General features: G+C 38.8%; 1 protein-coding gene across 4 annotated transcripts in view; it reads left to right on the top strand.

Annotated features, from left to right (window-relative positions):
• Positions 1-23,509, top strand: part of Nfia (nuclear factor I A) — a 356,002-nt gene that overhangs the window by 272,260 nt on the left and 60,233 nt on the right. For all 4 annotated transcript variants that reach the window (XM_076860285.2, XM_076860282.2, XM_076860283.2 and 1 more), the window contains one exon: positions 5,076-5,204. In XM_076860285.2, coding sequence (XP_076716400.1) covers positions 5,076-5,204 — 129 coding nt within the window. The remainder of the gene's footprint in view (positions 1-5,075; positions 5,205-23,509) is intronic.

Below are 23,509 nucleotides of genomic sequence, written 5' to 3'. Positions count from 1 at the left end.
TACTTTCCACGTGCCTCGCTCTCCTAGAGCTTGTTTTCCAAGATTGTCAGAAACATCCATGTTGTCAAAGCTGGTGGACCCTTTGCTGCCCTTATTATAGTTAGAACCCCTGTATTCATGCTTCCACTTTCCGTAGTTTCAGTTACCCATAGTCAACCATGGTCCTAAAATATTAATAACTGCCTTAAATCTGATTTAACTGGGCCCTTGCTCAGGGTCTCGTAAGGCTACCATCAGAAGTTTATCCAGGCTGCAAATTCAGTGAGTTGCCACAGCCTGGCTCTGAAGTACCACTTGGTAGCTGCATGATCTTGGGCAGGTTGCTTAACCTCTCCATCTAACTTCTGCAACATTAAGTTACAGGTAGGAAGGATAATCATACCCATCTCCCTGAGATGAAATGTAAAACCACAATTTGAAGATTTTATTATTCTCAGTCTGGTTTATGGAAATTGGGTATGAGTTCATCAGTTGCCTTCTAGCTCTCTGGGAGCCACTCAACATGAAGGCTTCTAGAGGTCTTTAGATCCTGTGTGATAGTTGTTCTAATAAGAGTCATAAAGGTAGGTAGGTCAATGGGGATCCCATATTGACAATGGAAAAGGAATATCCAAAGTCACCAGGAACCAACCTTGCAGGATACAGGGTCCTCTCCTGTCTGCTTGTGTATTGAACTTAAAATTGAAGTGTAGAATTGCTTATTTTGGGGAGTTTCTCTTAGCTTATCTCTTCAATTTCTGAAGAAACATCTTTCTGACTTCTAATTACTCTTTTACATTGTCCCCCTGATTAGTGTAGGCCCACCAAGGACCATGTTCTTTTCCTTAACTCAAGGTCAAATTATCAGGGACTTTAATTTTTTTTATTATTTTTGTTTACATTTTTTAATCTTTATTTTATTTTTATGTGGTGCTGAGGATCGAACCCAGTGCCTCACACATGCTAGGCGAGCACTCTATCACTGAGCCACAACCTCAGCCCCTTAGGGGCTTTAATTTTATCTGCAAAAGTCCCTTCATCCTTGCAGTATAATAAAACCTAATTAGAAGACAACATTTCCAAGTACTTTCCATATGCAAGGGGAGGGAATTATACAAGGTATGTACAACTGGGACCTGGAAACTTGAGAGTCATCTTGGAATTCTGACTACCATAAATATTAATAATTAATTTATAGAAATCTTTGTGAATATATGACCTGTATTTCCAAAGTGTTCTTGTTGGGATCAGAACCCCTGAGTTACTAGATTTCTATGTATATTTGCAGTTAGGTACAGAATACAATTTGGAATGACTCAGGCAGCTTAGAAAAAATGGCAAACAGGAGAGAAATACAGGAAGAGAAATTGGAGAGAAATTCAGGAAGTCTGGATGTTTAGAAAACCAGTGACAAGCCAAAATGCTTATTGAAAACGATCTCCTCTCTCCTTTTGCCACCATTGCATTTTTATAGCAATCAAAAGAAGGAAATATTCCATTGAAACAAAACATTTATGCTGTATTTCTGCTTCTGATTCTATAAAATTCTTTACTTTTCTTTACTGAACTTCAAAGTGGCATTTTGTCTGGTCCAGAAAAGGGTAGCATTACTTTATCTATATTCTCTTTTTTAAAAAGATCTTTTGCTCCTAGAAAATGCATAGAAACTAAAGTTTTGATTCATCAAGAGAAAGCCAATCAGTCATTAATTCATCCAGTAATTATGTAACAGTTGTTCATAGATAATTGACAAAAGAAATTTTAACAAGGAAGTTATTTTTAAAGTAATGTACAGAAGCCAAATTTGATTTCAAAAATAAAAGACAAGATTAATGTTCTTTAGCTTTTAACATAGAGCAGTTTACTAGCATTTTGAAATTTCATCTGGTCAATTAAGTATACAAAGCAAATTAACCAAAACATACATTATGCATGTAGAGAAAATATTAAAGTATATAATAAGGAAATGTGCTCAATACAAGTCTTTAAAAATTGAAAACACAAAGTAATTTTGAGATTCATGACAGCCTCAGGCTTCATATTACTTGACTGTGATAAATTTAGAAGATTAGACATAGTTTGGCTTGTTGCTCTTGCATGCCAACAGTGCTTCTTCCCTCTTTAACTCTTTCAAGGAAGATTTAAATTTTGCTCTTTTTAAGCTCATTTACCAACTTGATCATACTTGATGCTTGTCATTGCCCAAATTTTACTTATAATTCTTCCTTTGAAAGAGTAAACTGGATTAAAATCATGCCAATATTTCTGCAGAATTTAGAATGGTATGGATGAGAAACATGAACATTTCAAACAAAATAACTACTTCTGAGTCAAACCATTTGCTTTCTTCAATAAGGTTAGTTCATATGTGAAATTTCATTGATAATTTCACTGTTTGAAATCATAGCCAACTTGCAAGTTTTGACATTTTTCATTTTCTATTCTATTTCTATCTCAGTTTCATGACATATCATCTAGGCATTTGACTGAATTTAAATTAGTGGACTAGCAAGCAGCTGAAAATTGGCTTGTAAAAGAGATTTGAAGAAGTTGTGAGGTTTATCTGCATTTTGGTAGCTTTTATTCCAATTATTTTTTATTTGAAATTTCTTCCCTAATTTCATGATGATACTTCAGCTTAGACTACAAATATACCTAAAACTATTTGGTTTAGTGACTTTGTTTTTAATTCAAATCACATAGTTATAGATTCAGAAAGGATCTGAGCTAGATGTGTCAAATTAATATAAAATCACACACCACTCACTCTGTGTTATGTCTACGCAAACATGCTTACAATTTGTACTTTGTTTTTTCTGAGGTCAGAACCCCAAGTTTTGTTTTGTCTAAACATCAATTGATAAAGCCACATTAAAGCCAAGATCTGTACTAAGTAGTTTAAATATCTTTTTTAACTACATGGTTTGTTTCTGACATGGATATATAGATGTCTTAAACATAGAGAGGGGCAAAACAAACGCTACCTCTCTAGAATCTTTGAAAGTAGTCACACTAGAAGGTCATGTTGTAGAATTGCATTAAGGAAATATGTGATCAGAAATAACAAGGACATATTTAGACGTAGATCAAATGAACTAAATTTCTGGACATATCTATGCCTGTAAAGTGCTTGGCACAGTGCATGGTCCTAGAAATTACTCAATATCAGTTACATACTAATGGTCATTATTTTTTTATTACTTTTTTTTCCATTTCACCCAGATAAGTCTCTGCTCATAAATAGAGAACAACACATGTAAAAGTAAAATTAAATTCAGTTTTTTTTGACACATGCCGACCATTTTTTATGCTAGAAACTTAAGAGATCCCAAATTTGTCCTGCAATGTGGAGATTAGAAGTCATTTCCTCTATTTTATATCCAAAATTTTATTGTTTTAATTGGCACCCTACCAAATGGATAGATGCCTCTAGTTGTGTGTCAGCATGGTTGCTAAGAACATTAAGAACATTACAAATCCAGTAATTACAAGAGGCTATTTTCTCATTGTTTTTCTTTCTAAAACATTTCTTAAGCTGAAAATTCTATGAAAACTTTAGATAGTATAGAGACAAAAACAATTTAAAAAAAAACAAGATTTTTACTGTGTTTTCTTAACATAAAAAGTAATCTAGGGAAGCAGTAATCTAGGGAGGAATAGATGAATTCTAGTTAGGGCAGAGGGGTGGGAGGGGAAGGGAGGGGCAGAGGGTTAGCAATGATGGTAGATGTGATGGACATCATTATCCAAAATACATGTATGAAGACACGAATTGGTGTGAATATACTTTATATAATATCATAGATATGAAAAATTGTGCTCTATATGTGTAATATGAATTGTAATGCATTCCACTGTCATTTATTTTAAAATGCAATAAAAAAATTTTAAAAAGTAATCTATACTTCTCATAGAAAATACAGGTGAACAAAAAGAAGTCAAGAAAAACCACCCAAACGAACACAGGGAGAACTACTGTTACAGTTTATGCATATTTCCTCCTACTCCTTCCTCTGTGTATAGCATTGCCTTTTAAAACAATGTCATAATACAACATCCTGTTTTGTAATTTTCTTTTTTTTTCAATTAATCTTATATAATAAATACTTCTCTGTGTCACTACTCACTTACAGTATTCTTTGCATTGGTTATACCGTATTTATTTAACCAGTCCCCAGTTGTTGGGCATTTAAGGTTTTTACTTTGATCTTCTCTTTTTTCTATTATTAATAATTCATTGAATGAATAACAGAGTTGCTATTATTGAGGGCATTTTTATGTTAAAAGAGCTAAATTATTTAAAATGTGGAGAAAGTGCTTTGAGGCTGAAGTAAGGTAACTGACAAGGCAAAAATGGTTGCATGTGAGGTCTTTGTGTGCTTAGGTAGCCTCCCTCCTAAGGGTCCTGGAGGTCATAGACACACAAAACAACCTTTAGGAAACACTAGAAAAATTGAACCTTTTGTTAGTCACTTTTCTGATACTATAACAGATGCTTGAGATAATCAACTTATGAAGAGAAAAGGTTGTTTTGGCTCACAGTTTTAAATGTTCTAGTCTATGATCAGGCAGACCCATTGCTTTTAAGCCTGTGATGGGGGTACCAGATAATACCCCCATCAGATATCAGATATCAGATAGTAGCAAAGGCAAAGGGTATACAGAAGAGCCAAACTGCTCATCTCATAGCCAGAAAGCTAGAGAGAGCAAGAGGAAGGGACAAGGATCCCATAATCCCCTTCAAGGGCACACCCCCAATGACTCCCGCCAGGCCCCATCTCTTAAAGGTTCCACCACCTACAGAGACCCAGACTATACCAAATCTTTATAAAGAGGATCAGTAATCAGCAAATGGACTGTGAGTTAGTAGAATAAACTGAAATCAATTATAAACTCACTTATCAGAGGATGATTCTGTCACTGGTTTGTTCCTGTGACAAATTCAAAGCATTCAAAATAAAGTTTCCACTCCCAAGTAGATCCTTTCTTTGTTGTTTGCCAATGTAATCCTTAAGTGTCGTCTCTTAGGTTGCACTGGCTGTCGGGCTGTCGTTCCATGAATTGAACCAAACTTACCAATTCATACCTCTTGCCAGGAATGCCATCTCCAACCACACTGAAGAAGTCGGAGAAGTCTGGTTTCAGCAGCCCCTCCCCTTCGCAGACCTCCTCCCTGGGAACGGCATTCACACAGCATCACCGACCGGTCATCACAGGACCCAGAGGTGAGCCGCTCCACAGGGACCCTTGGGGGGCACTTGTGTGGTGTCTGTGAAACCAGAATAGCCAAGTGGGACGCAGTGAGGGCTCCCTCAGAATGCTTCTGTGGTCCGTTTTCGTATCTTGGGGGAAGCCTGGAATTTGAGGGACCAAAGAAAGTTGGTCTAAAATCTCCATTCCTTACTTTCTTAAGGAGAAAAGGGTCCAAACCTGTTTTCTTGCTAGTGGGATTTTGCAAAGAGGTGGAAAGTGGCTTAAATCAAACCAAAATTAAATCTGCCCCCCAAGTTGTTTGAGAGGCCATGTGTGTGTGTTGTTCATGTTAGATGAGTATATTTCCATGAGGCCGTTTACCTGTTTTCAAGTAATGGCTTCCCCGCCTCTATCCCTGCTGATTCTCTTTCCATGAAACCTGATTTCAATATGTGGCATCTTGTGTGGAGGTTGTTTGCATTGGGGTGTTGACGAGAGGTCTTCATTCACTCCTTTTGAAGTGGTAGATAGTTTGTCTGGTTTTCATTGCAACATTTTCATTATTTTTGTCTTGTGTGCTTTTAAGTTTATTATTAAAACGTGTCCACAAGAAATACGATTTGTATTTCACATTAAAGACAAGCCTTAAACCTCAAGAGAATGTCAGCAAATCACTTAACTTGATCTTATTGCAAGATGAAAATATTTATTAGTTTGTTTATGAAACTCCCACAGTAGGAGTATGAATAATTGTAACCACGTTTGCATTCTTCCATCCGATTTTCGTTTAGGTAGGTCTGTGGTCTACCAGCTGGTATCATAAAGCATCCTAGAAAGTTATGGTCTCTTGTCTACTTTGACATACACCTGGGGAAACTGATATTTCTTGCATTAATCTTAGTGTTAGTCCCACAAATCTGAATCCCTTTATGAATACTCTGTGCATCTTAGGGATAAATACATCAGTAGAGAGGGCTGTGGGATGCACATAGGGAGACTGAATGGAGGAAAGTGAGCACTGTGACTGTGATATGAAGCAACCTCTTCATCAACAATTATGAAAACTTACTTGTTTCATCTTTAAACACTTTGTGATCACTGATGACTTTCTCAAGGTCCTTTATAATTTTATCCTGTGTGTCTGTAGTATAATTAGAGATGCTTACAATATATGTGTGCATGTATATATCTGGAAAACCCACATCTAAATTGGATTATACAGTGTTAGAATAAGCCTCTTTAAGTGAAATAGCATTGCAATTTTATTCTCATCATTAACATTCATTGAGCATCTAAACCATAGTGGGGAATCAGAGATACTAAACTCTTTCTAGTAAGGATATTTACGGTTCCAGGGAGATAAGACATGTGTTATTTCTCACTTTCAATGGTCATGTTAACATATTCAAATGCTAAATTGATGTTAAAGTAAAAATTTTCTACAAGAATTCACCAGAGAGAACTATGGAGGGTTGTTCATTCAGTGAGGAAACAAGGACTTGCTGAGTAGTTGTCACTGTATAAACACTGGAGATCAGTGGTTCCTGTCCTCACAGGACATGCAATTTGGGGCAGGAGAGAAGAATGTAAGAAAACAAGCATTTCGAAGATGATGTGGAATAGGATATTTCTTTGAACTTCGTATCAATTATGAGATTTAAAAGTAGAGATTTGCAGTCCAATCTTAAAAGATGTTTATGTGGGTGGAGGATATTCCAGGCATAGGTAATGAAGACTGGGAAGAGCAATCAAGAGAGCAGGGAAAGTTGCATCTTTGCCTTTCTACTTACCTCTGGGTGATTCACATATTTTTATTCTTCAATAAAATGGGGACAGAACACTGTAGAATGAGCCTTTTCTCCCAGCCTCATATTCTTATATAGAAACTACAGTGAAACATTATTTTTGGAGATTCTTCAAAAAGCATAAAGCAATATACATATATTAATCTTTAGTAAATGTTAAAAGGGCCTACCATGTGTGTCTTAGCTTAAAACTATTCTTCTAGAAATTATTGAAACTCTCTAGTACTTATCCAAAGGTGTCTCGCTGGGAACTTCTTCATGTTAGATGTCTAAGCACATTTGCTAACAAATGGCCCATGAACCATGTTAGCCCATAGCACACCAAGCTTTAGATCTTCTATTTCTGTTCATAAAATTGTGTGTGAGGAAAAGAGAAAGATGCCCAGTTGAAGAATTGTGGAATACCAAAGATTCTTTGTTTTCACCAGAACTCAAGACGGTTCCCAGCATCCTTGGTTCTCCTTCCTGGAATGTCTGCTCAGGTACCCATTCTCACTGCCCCCTCCTTAGTGGTCTGTGAAGAGCACTGGAGTGGTTGTGGTGACCCTCTTCAGTTGCACTTTGTGTTAAGAATCACAGCTGAGAAAGGATGACAGGAGACTTTCTTTTTTAATTTTAGCTAGGATATTGTTTTACAAGATCAAAATTCAGCCTCTCCTTGTTTAAGAAGTACCTTCTGCAGGTACTATATTCCCTTTCATCTTCCTCTGTGCCAGTCAGAAGGCTCATGTGTGCACCTACATCCCATCTGGGACTAGGATTTACTGTTTTAGAAAGATGAAGCCAAATTTGAGAAGGGAGAGTCTTCCTGAGGGAGTCGGTGTGGAATAGATGTGGCATGTGTTTATAATGGAGAATAAAGCCTCTGATGCCTCTTCTGTAGAGTCACCACAACCAGAGATGACAAACCAGAAAGTCAAACTTGAAAAAAGGTCTTGAAGAAAAGTGTGCCCCTCCAAAAAAAAAAAAAAAAAGAAAGAAAGAAAGAAGAAGAAGAGGAAGAAAGAAAAAGAACACACACAAAGAATGTGTCCTTTATCAGATTCAGGACACAAGAGTGGGCTCCAGGTCTGTTTACTGCACTTTTGCCCAGGGCCACATAGTAAATTCACCCGTGGTCAGCACCAGGTTGCAAGACTTCTGCTGCCTTTCCTAACATCTTTCCCTGGAATGCCTTGACCAAGAAAGCAACAGTCAGCAAGCAATAACTGCAGATGCTTCGTATGCTAAGGATGGAGGCAGTATTTCCAGAGAGCAAAGCAAGGTCAACACATACACACATACACACACGTGTGATGGCCCTATTTTTCACTGTATATATAAGCTATATTTGGAAATATGGTGGCAGCTATTTACAAAGGAATCCTCTCTCTTGAGATTGCAAAGGCAGAAAACTAGGATCTTGAAGGGAGGCAGTACAGCATGAGGGCCATCTTAGGCTGTGTGGACTGCTGTCATAGAATCCCATAGACCGAGTAGCTTATCAACAACAGAAATTCATTTCTCACAGTGCTGGAGGCCGAGAAGTCTGAGATGAGGGCACCAGTAGATTCAGTGTCTGGTGAGGATCCACTTTCTTGACTCAATACTGTTTTCTTATTGTATCTTTCCTGGGAAGGCACTAACTATCTTTCTGTGGTCTCTTTCATGGATGCCTGATCCCATCCACAAAGGCTCCACTCTTCTGCCTAATCACCTTCCAAAGATCCCACATCCTGATACGATCACATTGGTATTTAGGGTGTCAACACACAAATTTCAGACTTCCAGTTTGTAGCAACAGTTAAGCACACAAGCTCAGAGACTCATATGCACCTGTATTTGAATCCTCTGCCACCACTTGTTTCAACTATGCGACCTGACACTTTGCTTTACCTGTCTGAACCATAGGTTCTGCATCTATAAACTGGAGATCCTAATCTCTACTTTGAAAAAATGGTGTATGTAAGGAGTAAAAGAAGCCACATAATTATAGACATTTGTACAGCATCTGGAAGTGGTCCATGGATACTGGTTGTACAAGCAGTTAATCCTTTTTCATCCATGCTCTCAGACACATGCTGTCTTCACTACCTTCATCGGTCAACATTTGGCCTGAGCCTGGTCCAAGTACAGGTTCAGTATCCCCTGTCCAAAATGTTTGAGACTAGAAGGGTTTCAGGTTTTAGAGCTTTCAGATTTGGCAATATTTGCATGTACATAATGAAATATCTTAAAGGTAGGACCCAAGTCTGAACACAGAAATCACCTATGTTTTATATACCTCTTACACACGTATCTGAAGGTAATTTTACACAGTGTTTTAAGCGTGTTTTGACTGTGACCCATCATGTGAAGTCAGGTGTGAAATTTTCACTTGTGCTATGTCGGTGCTTAAAAAGTTTAGGATTTTGGAACTTTTCAGGTTTGGGATTTTCAGATTAGGCAACTCAACCCATGCTACTTTTGACATGATGGGTTCATTTTACAGCACCCAACCTGCCATCCACTCACCCTCCTTAGCTTCTCTGTCCACACATTCATTCCACAGCCTTGTCTTGCTTTCTTAGTTAATGTTCATATTGAGTCACTTTCCCGAACTGGAACTTCCAGGTCTCTCATCTACACATTATCTATCTTCGTTGTACCTCAGCCAGTGGGTTATGTGACTTGGATGGATGAAAAGTAGTCAAATTGCATTTTCACACAAAAGACATTCATCCCCACCCCCAGCCTACCACCCTATAGGTTCTCATTGCGTTAGAAGAACCAAAGGTGAAAATGTGTGGCACTTTATGCAGTGCTTCTTCATAACTAATGTCCAAGATTGGGGAAGAGCTATGGTCTTTCATCTGCAGAGAACTGAAAAATGAGCCAGGGAACAGTGGTACAGGCCTATGATCCCAGCTACGTAGAAAGCTGAGGCAGGAGAATTGCAAGGACAGCCTCAGCAACTTGTGAGACCCTGTCTCATAATAAAAAACACAAGGGCTGGGGGTATGGTCAAATTAGAGTACCCTGGGTTCATTTCCTATTACTGCAAAAAGAAAACAGAAAGATTAAGTAAAGCTTTGATACTAAAAGCTTTAGTTTGACTTAGTTCATGCTGTTCTGATCACTATTATAAAGATAGAGGCACTTGGTCTCTTAAATTTAATCCCTTGATAAATCACTTAACCTGGGGCCTCATTTGACCATGTGTACCATGGGAATAGTACTTTGCCACCTGTTTCTCTATGTGGTTAGAATTAGGTAAAGGGGTTAAATGTGTTGGAATATCCTGGGGTGGGGGAAGTTATTTAATTTCAGCAAAAGCATTTCTGTGTCATTATCTATTGTTACATTTGCTGGGCACTTTGAGCTGAAAGATAGGCCTTTCAGAGACTTCCTTGTACCATTACTTAATATTGAACCATCATCAAGTATGTAGTCATGACAATTGGAAAATTGGCAATTGGAAAAAAATACCTTTGTTCTTCTCTTTGTCTTTTCAAGTTTGCCTGATGAGCTAGAACATCAAACTCCTTTTGAGAGTTATTTGGAGTAATCATCAGTGATATTTTAAAGTTTCTTGGAAACTTTAAGTTCCTGAAACTTATCTTTATGCCTAAAGTCTTTGCTATTTTCAAAAATAATAGGATAATGAATGGTACTTGTTTTATTTAAATGCTCTGCATTAAGTAAAGTAACTGTGCTTTGGAGATTTAGAAATAGATAGGAGCTCACATCATATACTGGGAGACAGAATTGAAAATAATTGAAAGGATTGGGCTCCAGGAATCTTCTGGTCAAATGCCTTTTCTTTGTTAGTTATGAACATGTTACAAGTAAAGGAAATATCTGACTAAACAGTAACTTAAGAAAATTAGGTGTTGCATTTATTTCATATAAAAAAAATAAGTGTATGATCCAGAGCTAATGTACTTTGGATAGGTTTGCCCTCCAAAAGTTCATGTCCTGGAATCTTGGTCCTCAGTGTAGCAGTGTTGAGGTGATGGAGCTTTTAAGAGGTGAGGCCTAGTGAGAGGTAATTAGGTCATAGAGGCTCCACTCCATGAATAGATTAGTCCTGTCGCTTGGGAATGGGTCAGGTCTGAGAGGAGTGAATTAGTTCCCAAGAGAGTGGGCCATTATAAAAACAATGAGCCTGTACCTTCCCTGATCTCTTGCCTCTTTGCTCACTTATGTGCTCATCTACACACAGCCCATTTCCATTTCCACTTGCCTGTCATGTTGTGACAGGACCGGGGGAATCTAGGTAGAATGCCAACACCATGCTGTTTGAATCCTCCAGCCACCAGAATCTGGAGCTGAATAAACTTCTATACTTTAGCTAAAGCACCCTGCCTCGGGTATTTCATTATAGTAACACAAAATGGACCAAAGCAACCATTGTTCCATGGGTCATTTTTTCACAGTGTATATACTGGACTCCTGCCTTATGTCTGCATCCCAGGCAGAAAGAAAGGAAAGGAAGGCTGGTGGCGGGGGAAGTACCTGCCAGCTCATTCTGTTACCTTTGATAGAATCTTATGTAGCAGGGTTAGTACTATGCCAAGGATTGCTTCTAGCTGCAAAAACTGAAAGTCTGCATTCTAGGGGTTTTTTTTTAATGTCTTTTTTTAAATTTATATATACAGAGGAATGCATTACAATTCTTATTACACATATAGAGCACAATTTTTCATATCTCTGGTTGTATACAAAGTATATTACTGAACATATTGCCACTGTGTATAAAATTAGTTTTATAAATGAATTGATAAGTGAAAATATATAGTTAACATTCTAAATATTTCACATGACTCTTACAGATGAAGAATCTAAGCTGGTCAGAACTGAAACCAAAAATTAAGTCTCCAATTTTGTGCCTTTTCTACCATTTCAGTGGTTTTCTACTTTGTTATCCCCCATTGTAAGAAATTAAACTGCATTTATTTTTAACAATTAGTTTGTTTTTATACTTTTTATTAGTCAAAGACATAACATGGCCATTTAGATCTTCAATAATCATGTCAAAACTCAGTGTTATCACACTGAGTTTTTTTTATAGCAGTCATAAAGACATCACTTAGCTATTTTTTTTTTAAGCTCATGATTTCTTGCTCCTGGTAAATGCAGAGTTTCTGCGAGGTACATATCACTTCAAAGAGTATTTTTGAGGTCAGTTTGGCTTTTCTCAGTATTGAAATTAACTTGTAAACTCCCATTACCACTGGTACTCATTAATTTTTCCCTCAAATTCTGATCAAGTGGGTGCTGTCCTAATTGCTGAATAGAATGAACACAAGAAGTTTGGATTCCGTCCTCAGAGTGACTCCTGGTAGATGAGAGGACATGACCAGCAGTTGTATTATAGGATGAGCAGCCTGATTCTGAGAATACGAAGTGCTCCAAAATGTGGAACTTTTTGAGCGTCATGTTGGTGCTTAGTGTTTGGACCATTCTGGATTTTGATTTTTGGATAAGGGGATACTCAGCTGGTAAAGTCTATGTAAATATTCCAAAATACAAAACAATCCAAAATCAGAAAAACTCCTGGTCCCAAGTATTTCAGAAAAGAAAAAAAAAGATACTTCACCTGTAGAAAACAAGGGGCCGGGTAGCTAGTGGAGAACTGCAGTGGCATTTGACACTGCAAGAGCCCAAAATGCATGCAACTCAGCGTTTGCCTTCTATTTCTGAGTATGCTGAACAGACCAACAGCAGACAGGTCATGTTATTAGGCAATTAAATCCTGAGAAATTGAGATTTAGAAAATGTGAGCATGAGATTAAACCCCCACTTCTTTGTAAGAGAGAAAAAAAATATATATATATATACATATATATACATACATATATATATATATATATATATATATATATACATACATATATATATATATATAATAAAATATTATACACACACACATACATGCACAAAGGAAGTTTTGAAGTAAAATTGTCCTGATTCTGATGATATATGCATAAAATATACTAAAACAATAGTCATATAAACCAAAGATTTATTGTGCAGCTTTCAAAGAGTCATGCTGGTTTCTGTTTAGAGAGGTAGTCAGAAGTTTATAAGCTCCATAAACCTCTCTAAGTCCATGATCCTCCTGGCCCAAACAGGGATCCTGCTCTTAATGATGAAACATCTGAGGGTCTGAAGTTAACAATATCTCCCAGTTTGGCCAAGAAAAATATACTGAGGAGAATTATGAGCATTAAGATCACCTTCCAGGAAGTTGAGGTCACCAGGAATGGCTGGAGGAGGGTGGATTCATACTCTGCATAGACAATAACAGAGGACGAGACAGGAGAGGTACAACTCAGAGGCACCAGTAACGGTTAGAGGGCAGGACCATGACTCCGTTGTTCATCCCTGAATCCCTCAGCCTTGTCCTCATGTAAAGAAAGCACTCAGTGAATGTTTGTTGAATAAATGAATTCATACATGGGTTTGATTGAAATGGATAAAAAGTTTGGGGATAACATGGAGTTCTTTCCATTTCTCTTGTGTAATAATAATGATGATGATGAAAATAATAATCATCATAGTAAATATTCAAGTTCATGTATTTGGTGGCATGTTTGAGTGATCCACATGTATCTCTTTAGTTTTAATTAAGAGTCTCTACCTTGATGGGTATTTAGAGAAAATGAGCTGAAAATTATTTGGTCCCTTGTTTAGAGAATATTTGCTGTGGCCTTGTCAGTGTTTCTGTCCAAACAAAGAGCCCTCAGGAAGGAATGTTCCTTAGCCATGATACCCTGCCCTTGACATACCCCCAAATGGTAGGTTTAGCTTCCTCCTATCTTATCTGCAAACTTTTTTTGCTGCTTAGGAAAGCATTTAACTTAGTTGTAGAACATGCTGGTGCTCAACTGAATCTAATTTGTCTCTCCTGGTTTAGTGCAATTGAATCATCTCAAGAAAATGAGAAGCAATTAAATACCTGTTGCTAACAAGGCGCTGAAATAATCCGCCAACAGACAGATGCAAGGTGTTTATTATTGGAGTATGTCATTTGGGAGAACATTACATTGTCTTTCTCCAATAGGAATTGCCAGAACTGATTTTCAAATGCAGGCATCAGAGACTTAACAAGTCCCATCTTTGAGGAGCTCAGGAAAGAGAAGCAAGAAGACTGGGGAACATGGGTCAAGGTTAGCAGAAGTGCAATGCCCAGCTTAATGGGAGACGTTGCCCATGGGATTGGAAATAACTGGACGGCAAAGAGGAAATGCAGCATTTTAGCAAAGCCTCTTTAAGTCCCAGTTCAGGAAATTATTAAATTCATTAGCCAGATACTTACAACCAGCTATTACTGCCCAGCCAAAGGAAAAAACAGTGCCAGCAAATGTTTTAAAACTACAACTAAACAAAAGTCAGGAAGCGTGTAATTAAAACTGTACCTTTATTGTATTGTAAAGAGTTTCACTGTGACATGGAAAATATTTAAAGGAGAAGGCTGTTTAGCTAATTTGTCTGCAAGTGAACTGCGTAGTGGAGAACCATCCTAAATTAACTGTAAGGCCACCCACTGAGCCAGGCTCATAAAGGGCCATGGCTGCTCAGCTTGGTTTTGTGTAACCGTTCAATAATTACCAGATAAATGCATAACTAAAAGCTCTATTACACTAATAATTTGTACTAAGATAGATGTGTGGGACACCCCGCTGGGTTAATTTGTCATCCCTGCAGCAAACTTCTGAAGAGAGCTCCTCTGGAGTGGAATCATGTGAATGTGGTTTTTGTTGGGGAGGGACAGGTTAGAGCAGTAAGACCACTTGGCTCCTTAATCTCTTCAAGAGGCAAAAGGCCCCTGGGGTGGGGGGTGGGGTGCTGAAGAGACCGGCTTGTTGAGCCAAGGGGACCAGCTTTGAAATTCTTCCTGACAGAGGAAGCTGCTACCCCTCTGAGTTCCCTGTCCCTTTCTCTCTCTGTCACACACATAGCCACAGCCCCTCCACCCCCCACCACCACATGCACATAACATGGACCTGTGTCTTCATCCTCAGTGAAGGAGGTGGTTCTCAGCAAGGCTGCTTAGAAACCCCCTTGTTGATGGGACTTCCCAGCCGGACACTTGGGCTGTGTAGCTCACGGAATCTGCTAAATCCATTTCTGGTTTAGCTTAATCATGCGGATTCCGCGTTTATATTCATTATTTGTTTTCCTTTTTTCGGCATAAAATAAAAATTCAAGATTGAACTTGCACCTTATGCAGAATGGTTTCTGTCTCTGCCTACACAGAGAGACACAAACACACATATGCAATTTCTATTTTACATATAAAGCTCACATTTAAGTGTCAATGCAGGGTTTTCAACCTCCCCTATTGACAGAATCATAAATCATGTTAAACTTAAGTAAATTACTGCAGCATGGAGCTGTGGCTTGCCAGTGCTTGTAGAGCACCAGCTTATCATCCATGTAGAACAAGCGGCCAGCCCTGACGCTGGAAGTGGGAATGCAATGTATGATCTGTGTGGAATCAGATCACTGGGAGTCTGCCTCCCAGGCTGCATCTTTTGTGTTGTGGAAATTAGTGTGTTTCATTACCCTTGTGCACCCCTGTGTCTTTTAAAATGTATATTTCTACAGGAAACTTACACTTGTCATTTGCCATTTCTTCATAGTAAATGTTAGTTGCTTTTTTTTTCTGCCCACCAGTTTCTTTAATGTGCAAAACACTGTGAGGAACATCAGAGCTTCCAGGTTCAACTACAGTAAGAAGGGGCCTATGAACAACAGCAACAAAAAAATTCTGAAAGGAAATATGATTTAAATGGGAGCATAAGAGTGCAGAGAAATGCCCAGGGTGGAATCTGCCAGAGTAGAATTCAAGTCCTGCCCAGCTCCTCAGGGTGTGTTTAAACTTGTGCAAGTCATTTATCCTCTGCTGACCTTTGTTTTGCCACCTGCACAAAACTGGACAGACTTAATGGGAAGGGGGAGCAAAATGACCTATGTAATAAAGGTCTTGGTATGCAGCAAGCATCCAGTAAATGTTAATTGTCTCTCTTGAAAGGATCCCCACATCCTTCATTCCTCACTCACTCCACCACGGTCCCTGGTTCTCCCTTTCCACCTGCTCCAATTGATCTAGAAGTAGAGTCTGTTTCTCCTCTTGGGGAGGAGCCACACGTGGCTGGAAGAGGAGGTGTGGTCTCAGGAAGTGAACAAGTGCAGGTACTCCATCCTATTGCTTTTGTGTGGTCAGAAACTCTCCCCAGGGAGCAAGTGTCCCCCTCCCATGACAGGTGGCCCTGTAGCCATGGCAGAGGCTTCACTTGTACAAGCCCGCACCCAGCCTGGCTCTTGCCGAAGGGCTGAGCGATTCAGCAAATAATTATTGAGCATTTATTTGCCAAGCATTGTGCTCAGCCCTGATGGACCAGAAAACCCAATCTGCCCTTAAAATTGAGCAGCACAAATAATGACTCCTGTGTTGAGAGTCACAGGAGTGAGAAGGATACAGGAAGACTGAAGGATATATAGCACCGGCTCTGGAAGTATTGGTGGAGATTTGAGTTCATATGTCAGGTTGTTGGGTATCTTCTGTTGACTCTTGATATGAATTTGGTAAAAGGCAAAATATTTTTATGCTCTGAAGAGAAACGGGAGTATACAATATTAAGTTAGGAAATCTTGGCATTCATCAGGGATATCTCTAGGTCTTCCGGAAGCCCCAAATTCCTGAGTAACACTTAGGAGTTGTTATATTGTTATATACCAGATAGTGAACAGGAGATGTATTAAGAGGGACTCTTTTAAGAGAAAGAACCCCTACCAATGCTTAGCCATCCTTCCTCTCCCTCAAAGAAGATAGTGGATGATTGGTTTAGGTACTAAAAAGTCTAGGTATATGGTTTCAGGTCGAGATGGATGGGTCAAGGTGCCCAGATGATACCTTCTCTTTGCCCTGTGTGAGCATCATTTGCAAGTTAAATGTCCTCAGATATGGTTCAGGCTTGATTACCACCAATTTAACAATTCTAAGGAGAGAAGGAACAGCTTTTTTTTTACAATAGGTCTAGCAAAGGGCCTACTCCTGGATACTTAGGGCTCTGATTGGCCTGGTTTGGGTTATTTGCTCATTTTGGATTCTTTCTCTTTTTTTTTCTTATGGTGCTAGGTATTGAACCCAGGGCCTCACTCATGCCAGGCAGGTGCTCTCCCACACAGCCACATTCCTAGCCCCTCATTTACTCACTTCTTAAACAAGCCTTATGTTTAAGAAATAAACATAAAAGATAATGGGTGCCTCATTGGTGTAGCTTGGGTAACTCACCCACCCACAGAACCAGGGCTAGGGTTAAGTCTACCCTAATCACATAGACTGAGGCCAAGGAAAGGAAAACTCTCCAAAGAAACATTAGAGCTCTATTTCCAGAAGAAAGGGCAAGGGACTGCAGGAGCCAACAGCCAGGCTGCTCCGAGTGCCTGGGCAATGCTCTGCTTCCTCACTAGCCATGACTCCTGACTGCAGTTAGCACTAGCAGAACACAAGTAAAATGCAGGCTTAGAAAATGACCATTTGTTCATGCCAGGGGCCTGCAGGGTAACTTGAAAACAGTTCAGCTCTTGATTTATAGCTATCTGGTGCCTCATTGTACTATATGATCCTGATTTCTTTTTATGTCTCTTAAGGTATTCTTAAAGCAATCCTAAGAATAATAAATAACCCAGAGTCTAGCATAGTGTTTAGCACACAGTAGACTCTTGGCACATTTGTTGAATGAGCCCACTCTGTTCCAGGCACCTCTATATGTTTACTCTAATCTTCCAAAGGCCTTTTAAAATGGTGCTGCTGAGCTCAATTTACAGGTAAGGGAGTGCAGTTTTGGAAAGGTTAAATAACTTTGTCCAGGTGAGCAGAAGGAATGAGTGTAAGTCCAGAATAGTTGCACTCTAAAACCATACCATGCATATTTCCATTCTAGAACAGAGGAAAGGAATGGAGGCAGCTGGCACATGGCTTGTTGATATCCAGGCTAGGAGAAAAGCCTGGCCTCACAGCTTCACACACTGGACAGATTCTTCTCATATTTCCTCCTCTTGTCCGAAATGTACCAACAGTAGGAATCCTCAGATCCTATGACTTGAATTCAGAAAGATATTTTAAATTCCGAATATCTTGAAATCAAGCTTTAGTACCATGTCACTCAGAAATAGGGGCTTAAACTTCAATGTAAACCTGAACCTGAACTTTTGTTGTTTTTTTTTTTTTTTTTTTTGGTGGGAGTACCTGGGGTTGAACTCAGGGGCACTCGACTGCTGAGCCACATCTCCAGTCCTATTTTTTGTATATTTAGAGACAGTCAACTCAGTCTCACTGAGTTGTTTAGTGCCTTGCTTTTTTGCTGAGGCTGGCTTTGAACTTGCAATGCTCCTGTCTCAGACTTGTGAGCCGCTGGGATTACAGTCATGCGCCACCACACCTGGCGTAAATCTGAACGTTTGGTGGAGGGAGATGCTGCACATCACCCCATGTTTTAATATTTATTCTGATGTTATGTCTGCTTGCTTGTTTTTGGCCTTTTTAATGTAGGGAAGGACTTGCAAACAGCAGAGATAGATCTCAGTGCTTAGTCATTGTCCGCGAGGCTGTAGCATCTGCACAGGTCTGAAGTTGTCTTTTACAGGACTGGAGTTTGTTATTCCAGTGCTCCTCCAGTGGGTCCCTGGAGGATTCTCTGCCTGTTTCTGTTAACCTCTATAATCATCCAATCTATGGTGGTTGGATTTTTCTCAAATAATTGTTTTGATTTGTTTTTCATCCTTCATCTCTTGTCTCATAATATCACTTGCATATTATGTAGAAGTTCAAGTTCCCATCATGGAACTGGATTCTTGTCAACTTTGCCTATTAAATTATCACTCTTCATATTTGCAATAACCACAGCTGTTGTGTGGTGTTTGAACACATTACACATCAGCCATCATGCAGCTTAGGCAATTAGTGCGTGAATGTGGTCAATTCAGAGAGGTCCTGTCAGGACAAAGACTGGGGCTCTGTCTCACAGAGCTGGAACTAGCATGCTTGGGGCTTTCAAAGCTCTAAATATTATAGCCCTCCCAAAGCCAAAGTATCTTAAAGACTGAGTCCAGATAAATCCTATAACTTGATATCCCAGAAACATTTTTAAAAATAAATTTAAAAGCACATGCTGCCTTGTTTCAGATCTTTTAGATTTTATTACAATCAATCAATTATATGGAGTCATTTGTTAATAAAATCCTGGAGACTGAATTGTATGCTTTCCACTAGAATTTAAAACTAGGCAAACCTCCGGAATATTTTTCTTCAACCTTGTATTCTGAGATGAGAGAGCCAAGGGCAAGAGAATTTGCACACATTTGTAAGCCAGTTAGTAGCAGAAGCTGCATCAAAACCAGGTCCTTTATCTAGTCAGAAAGCTTTACTAAAAAAATACTCCAGATCCTCTGAAAAGCTTCTTTTATTATTCATGTGTTAGATCACTGATAAATTTCCAAGGGAAATGATAGAGATTTCCCTTGTGTCTGTATTTGGGGTGACCATGTTAAGAATCTATTTTGACCAGAAGTGTGCCTGGGTGGCAGCCCTCCACATGGCACCATGGGAGGTCAGGATGAATGGTCAGAATAGATCCTCAAGGACTGTGGGTCTAAGTGGAAAAGTATCCAGAGGGAGATGACTCTACAGTGCTAAGCTGCTAATTGTCTCTCCATCTGAGTTGTAAGCAAAAGTAGGGATTCAAATATGTTTGATCAGCAAAAAATCTTTACATTGTGTCTAGGTTTCCATGACTATTGCTGTTGCTGTTGCTTTGGTTTTTCATTTTGTCATTTGTGGAATTATTTTTAATACCCTCATGTTATACTCATACTAATACCCTTTCACCAACAGTGGTGAACTCCTTTGTCCAAGAGACAGGCAAGCAACAGGTACCTCATACTCTACCACTCCTTATCCCTGGTCCCCCTACTACCTTGTCATGTGCTCTGCATTCAGAACTGGTCCTAGCACACAGGAACAAATTCCAGTTTTTTCATGGCCTTCCCCCATCCTTACCTATGATAGTTATACCAATAAAAGAGGCTATTTATCGACCACTTAACTGTATGATAAGAAATTACATTGTGAACCTTACATATGGTTTCATTGAATCTTCACAGCAAATCTATGAGACATTATTAGCCTTTATTATGTAAATGGAAAACTGAGAGAAAAGCTCAGACACTAAAAGGAGGCACAGCTGGTAAGTGGGAGAGGTGGAATTCACACCATGTCTATCTGATTCCAAAGCCTATGGTCCTTGTATCATACCACACTACTATTCTAACTCATGCTTAACTTGGACTGATACACATGGATGCAGTTTCTAACACAGACCAAGGCATGTTAAATAATGGTGAAGAGCCACAGCCAAAGGCTACATTGGAGAGTGAGTGGAGGAATAGAAGACACTCTGATTGGCTTGGAAACTTTAGGAATCTGGGGCTTCAGAAGAAACGCTTTCAGGGAACTTGGCATCATTTGGTGGAGAAAAGGTGACCATCAGTGACGGTCAGGTGCCTAATGCAGAGCGGCAGGTGTTGAAAGAGGACAGGAAATATATGGGTCTACAACAGAGGCTGGCAAACTATGCCCACAGGTCAAATCCATTCTCTGTTTTTGAAAATAAAGTTTTATTGGAACACAGTCATACTTCTCTGTCAATGAAATGTCCGTGACTGCTTCTGTACCATAGCAACAGAGTTGAATAATTGCAGTGAAGACCACGCAGGACCTGCAGAGTCTGAATAGTGAACTATTCTGCCTTCACAGAAAATGTTTGCCAACATGGTCTAGACTAGAAGTCAGGGTCTTTGAACATCAAAGGTTTTTAAGTAGCTAAAATTGATCTAGATAAAAATTTTAAAAGACCTTGGTCTCTTTTTGTTAGGGGGAAGGGAGATCTGCTTTTTCAAAAGACATTGGAATTTGGTCTTCAGTTAGAAAGTCCCCTTAATTCAAATGGAACAGAGTATATCAACCATCTTGGAAAACTGCTGCAGCATAAAGTTACCTCCTTTGGTAGCAATAATGTAAAACCACTAGTGTTTTGTAAAGCATCATATAATGTCATCTGTTTCTTTCAGTTGACATACCCAGGTCCTTTCACATACATCTTAATGATGTTAAAGATACAGACTAAGTATTTTGGGAAAAGTGGTTTTGGAAAACATTAGCTTGCCTTGAGTCAAAAGCTTTGTTACTGAGAAAAGACTCCACCTCTTAGAGATTTGAAAAACATTGCCAATTCTTCTTCCCTTGTGTCTCTGTTAAAATAAATCCTGTAACTCCCAACTTCTCAGCTTTCATAAATGGCAGGCCTGATTCATGCATGATTTATAAATTATAGCTATGAACCATTAAGATAGATTTCTCAGCTTTAGGTAGGCTGTCATGGTATGGTATAGTGTGGTTTTGAATTTCTGAAGAAGGAAAGCATTGTAGTAGTTGACAACCCAAACAATTCAAGTTCCATTTGCCCTTATGGAAGGCTTCTTTTTTTGCAAGTGGGATTTCTTTTCCTTCCATTTTCTTCTTTTTTGCCCTGTTAAAATCTTTACTTCTAAATATGAGTAGTTAGGAGCCGTTTGTGTCACCTTTTACTCTAGAAATGGTTATTTTTGTGTAAAGGATATCTTTCTGCTGCAGGCTTTTTTTTTTTTTTTTTTTTTGAAAGTGCTAAGAGAGACAGTTTGGAATCTCACTGTTGCCACTAACTACATACAGATTAATGGGAAGACTGTGAGCTTTTGCAGATGCCAGGACTTGGGAGCTGATCATGTGTTCTAGTGAAAGACGAAGCCTGTGGGTAGCACTGTCTTAAGATCATGCTGCACTGGGAGGAGGATTCATGTTTATTGTTTGCATTGCCTCTGGACAGCTTTTTTATAGTGCTTCCCAAAGCAGAGAGACTAGAATTTAAAGTCTGGTGCCAGAGAGCAAATGCTGACATGAAAAGAATCCAAGTATCTGTCCAATCTGTGAGAATCTGCAACATGGACAAGGAATGAAGCAATTAAGGCAATGTCAGGGTTATATAGAAGAACATATTTCAACCCATGAAATTTTGGTTCCAGGAAAAATGTGGTAGGGTTCTTAGAAATTTTGGAGGTTGAGCTTGAGAGAAACCACTGGGAATGGTTAAAAAGAAAGAAAGAAAATCCATGAAAGTCATAGGTTCTAGGCCTATCTGGCCATACCTTCTAGTGCCATCTTTTTTTTAAAATACATTTTTTATTTGTTCTTTTTAGTTATACATGACGGACGGTAGAGTATATTTTGACATAGTATACACACATGGAGTATAACTTCCCATTCTTGTGGTTGAACATGATGTGAAGATTCACTAGTCATGCATCCATGTATGAATATAGGAAAGTTATGTTCAATTCATTCTACTGTCTTTTCTATTCCCATCCCCCTTCCCCTCCCCCCATTCTCCTTTGTGCCATCTTTTATACAGCTTCCTCTTGTGTGTTCTGACTTGTTCCAGCTCCTGTTGGGAGCACCATTGGAATATGAATCTACATTTCTTTTTATTGTGAACTCTCAGACCAAGAATCATTGTTGGATCATATACAACATACAAAAACAATACAGCAGTGAATCTGACCTTGTCCTTCCCCAGTCTTAATCAATTCTGCAAAAGAAGGAAGCATTTTTACATTTGAAAAAAAAATACAAATGAATACATATATAGTTGTGCTGAATTTTAAGCTTTTTTCCCTCCAAACCAAAACCAAAGAGTATTTTGAAGAAAAGGGGTTCTCCAATGGAGGTAGAGAGCGAATGAGTAAACCAACCTGCCTGACCTGCTTTTTTTTTTTTTTTTTCTAAGTACTCAGTAATATGATCATTTTGTAATAAATAACTGAACGCTATGCCCTTTGGGAAATTCTGGTTCTCTGTTTCTTTAATCATGGCTACTTCGTTCAGGCTGTGTAGGCAGTGCCATTCCAACCAAAGAAACCTGATCAGATTCCATTCCTTCTCAATACAAATCTTATTTGTATTCTTTGTGAAAAGCCTAAGCAGTTGCTTTGAACCATTTTTGGCTGCTAGTGTAAATGTTAAACTAGTCTTGAGAGCTACCCAGAGTGAAGTGTTTCTGTCACCCTGCTATTCCTGGCCTAGGGTACTAAGAGTATTAGGCCCCAGAAGCAGCCAATTTTGTAGGGTCTTTTAATACACAAAACTGTATTAACATCAACATGGATACAGATGGATGCACTGTAATAAACTGTAACCACTTGAGAAAAGCCTTTATTGACTCTCAAGTAAATAATGCACATTTTAAAGGATCTAAATATGCATTTACATAATGTGCTATAATTTTTTATTGTGTCAACTACTCTCTCACACACACATCCATAAGAGATGTTTTTCTTCATCAAAAAATTGGACTCATACCATTCTTTGTGCATTCCATTAGCATCATGCCAGATTCCTAATGGTAGCTTCTCTCCATAGGGCCCTAACTGGCCATCTCAGAATACATTTAATGAATTCGATTGATTTA

The sequence above is a fragment of the Callospermophilus lateralis genome, chromosome 7, assembly GCF_048772815.1.
Source record: "Callospermophilus lateralis isolate mCalLat2 chromosome 7, mCalLat2.hap1, whole genome shotgun sequence".
Classification (NCBI taxonomy): Eukaryota; Metazoa; Chordata; class Mammalia; order Rodentia; family Sciuridae; genus Callospermophilus; species Callospermophilus lateralis.
The sequence above is the reverse complement of the archived record's forward strand: the minus strand, read 5'-3'. Positions and strand labels throughout refer to the sequence as shown.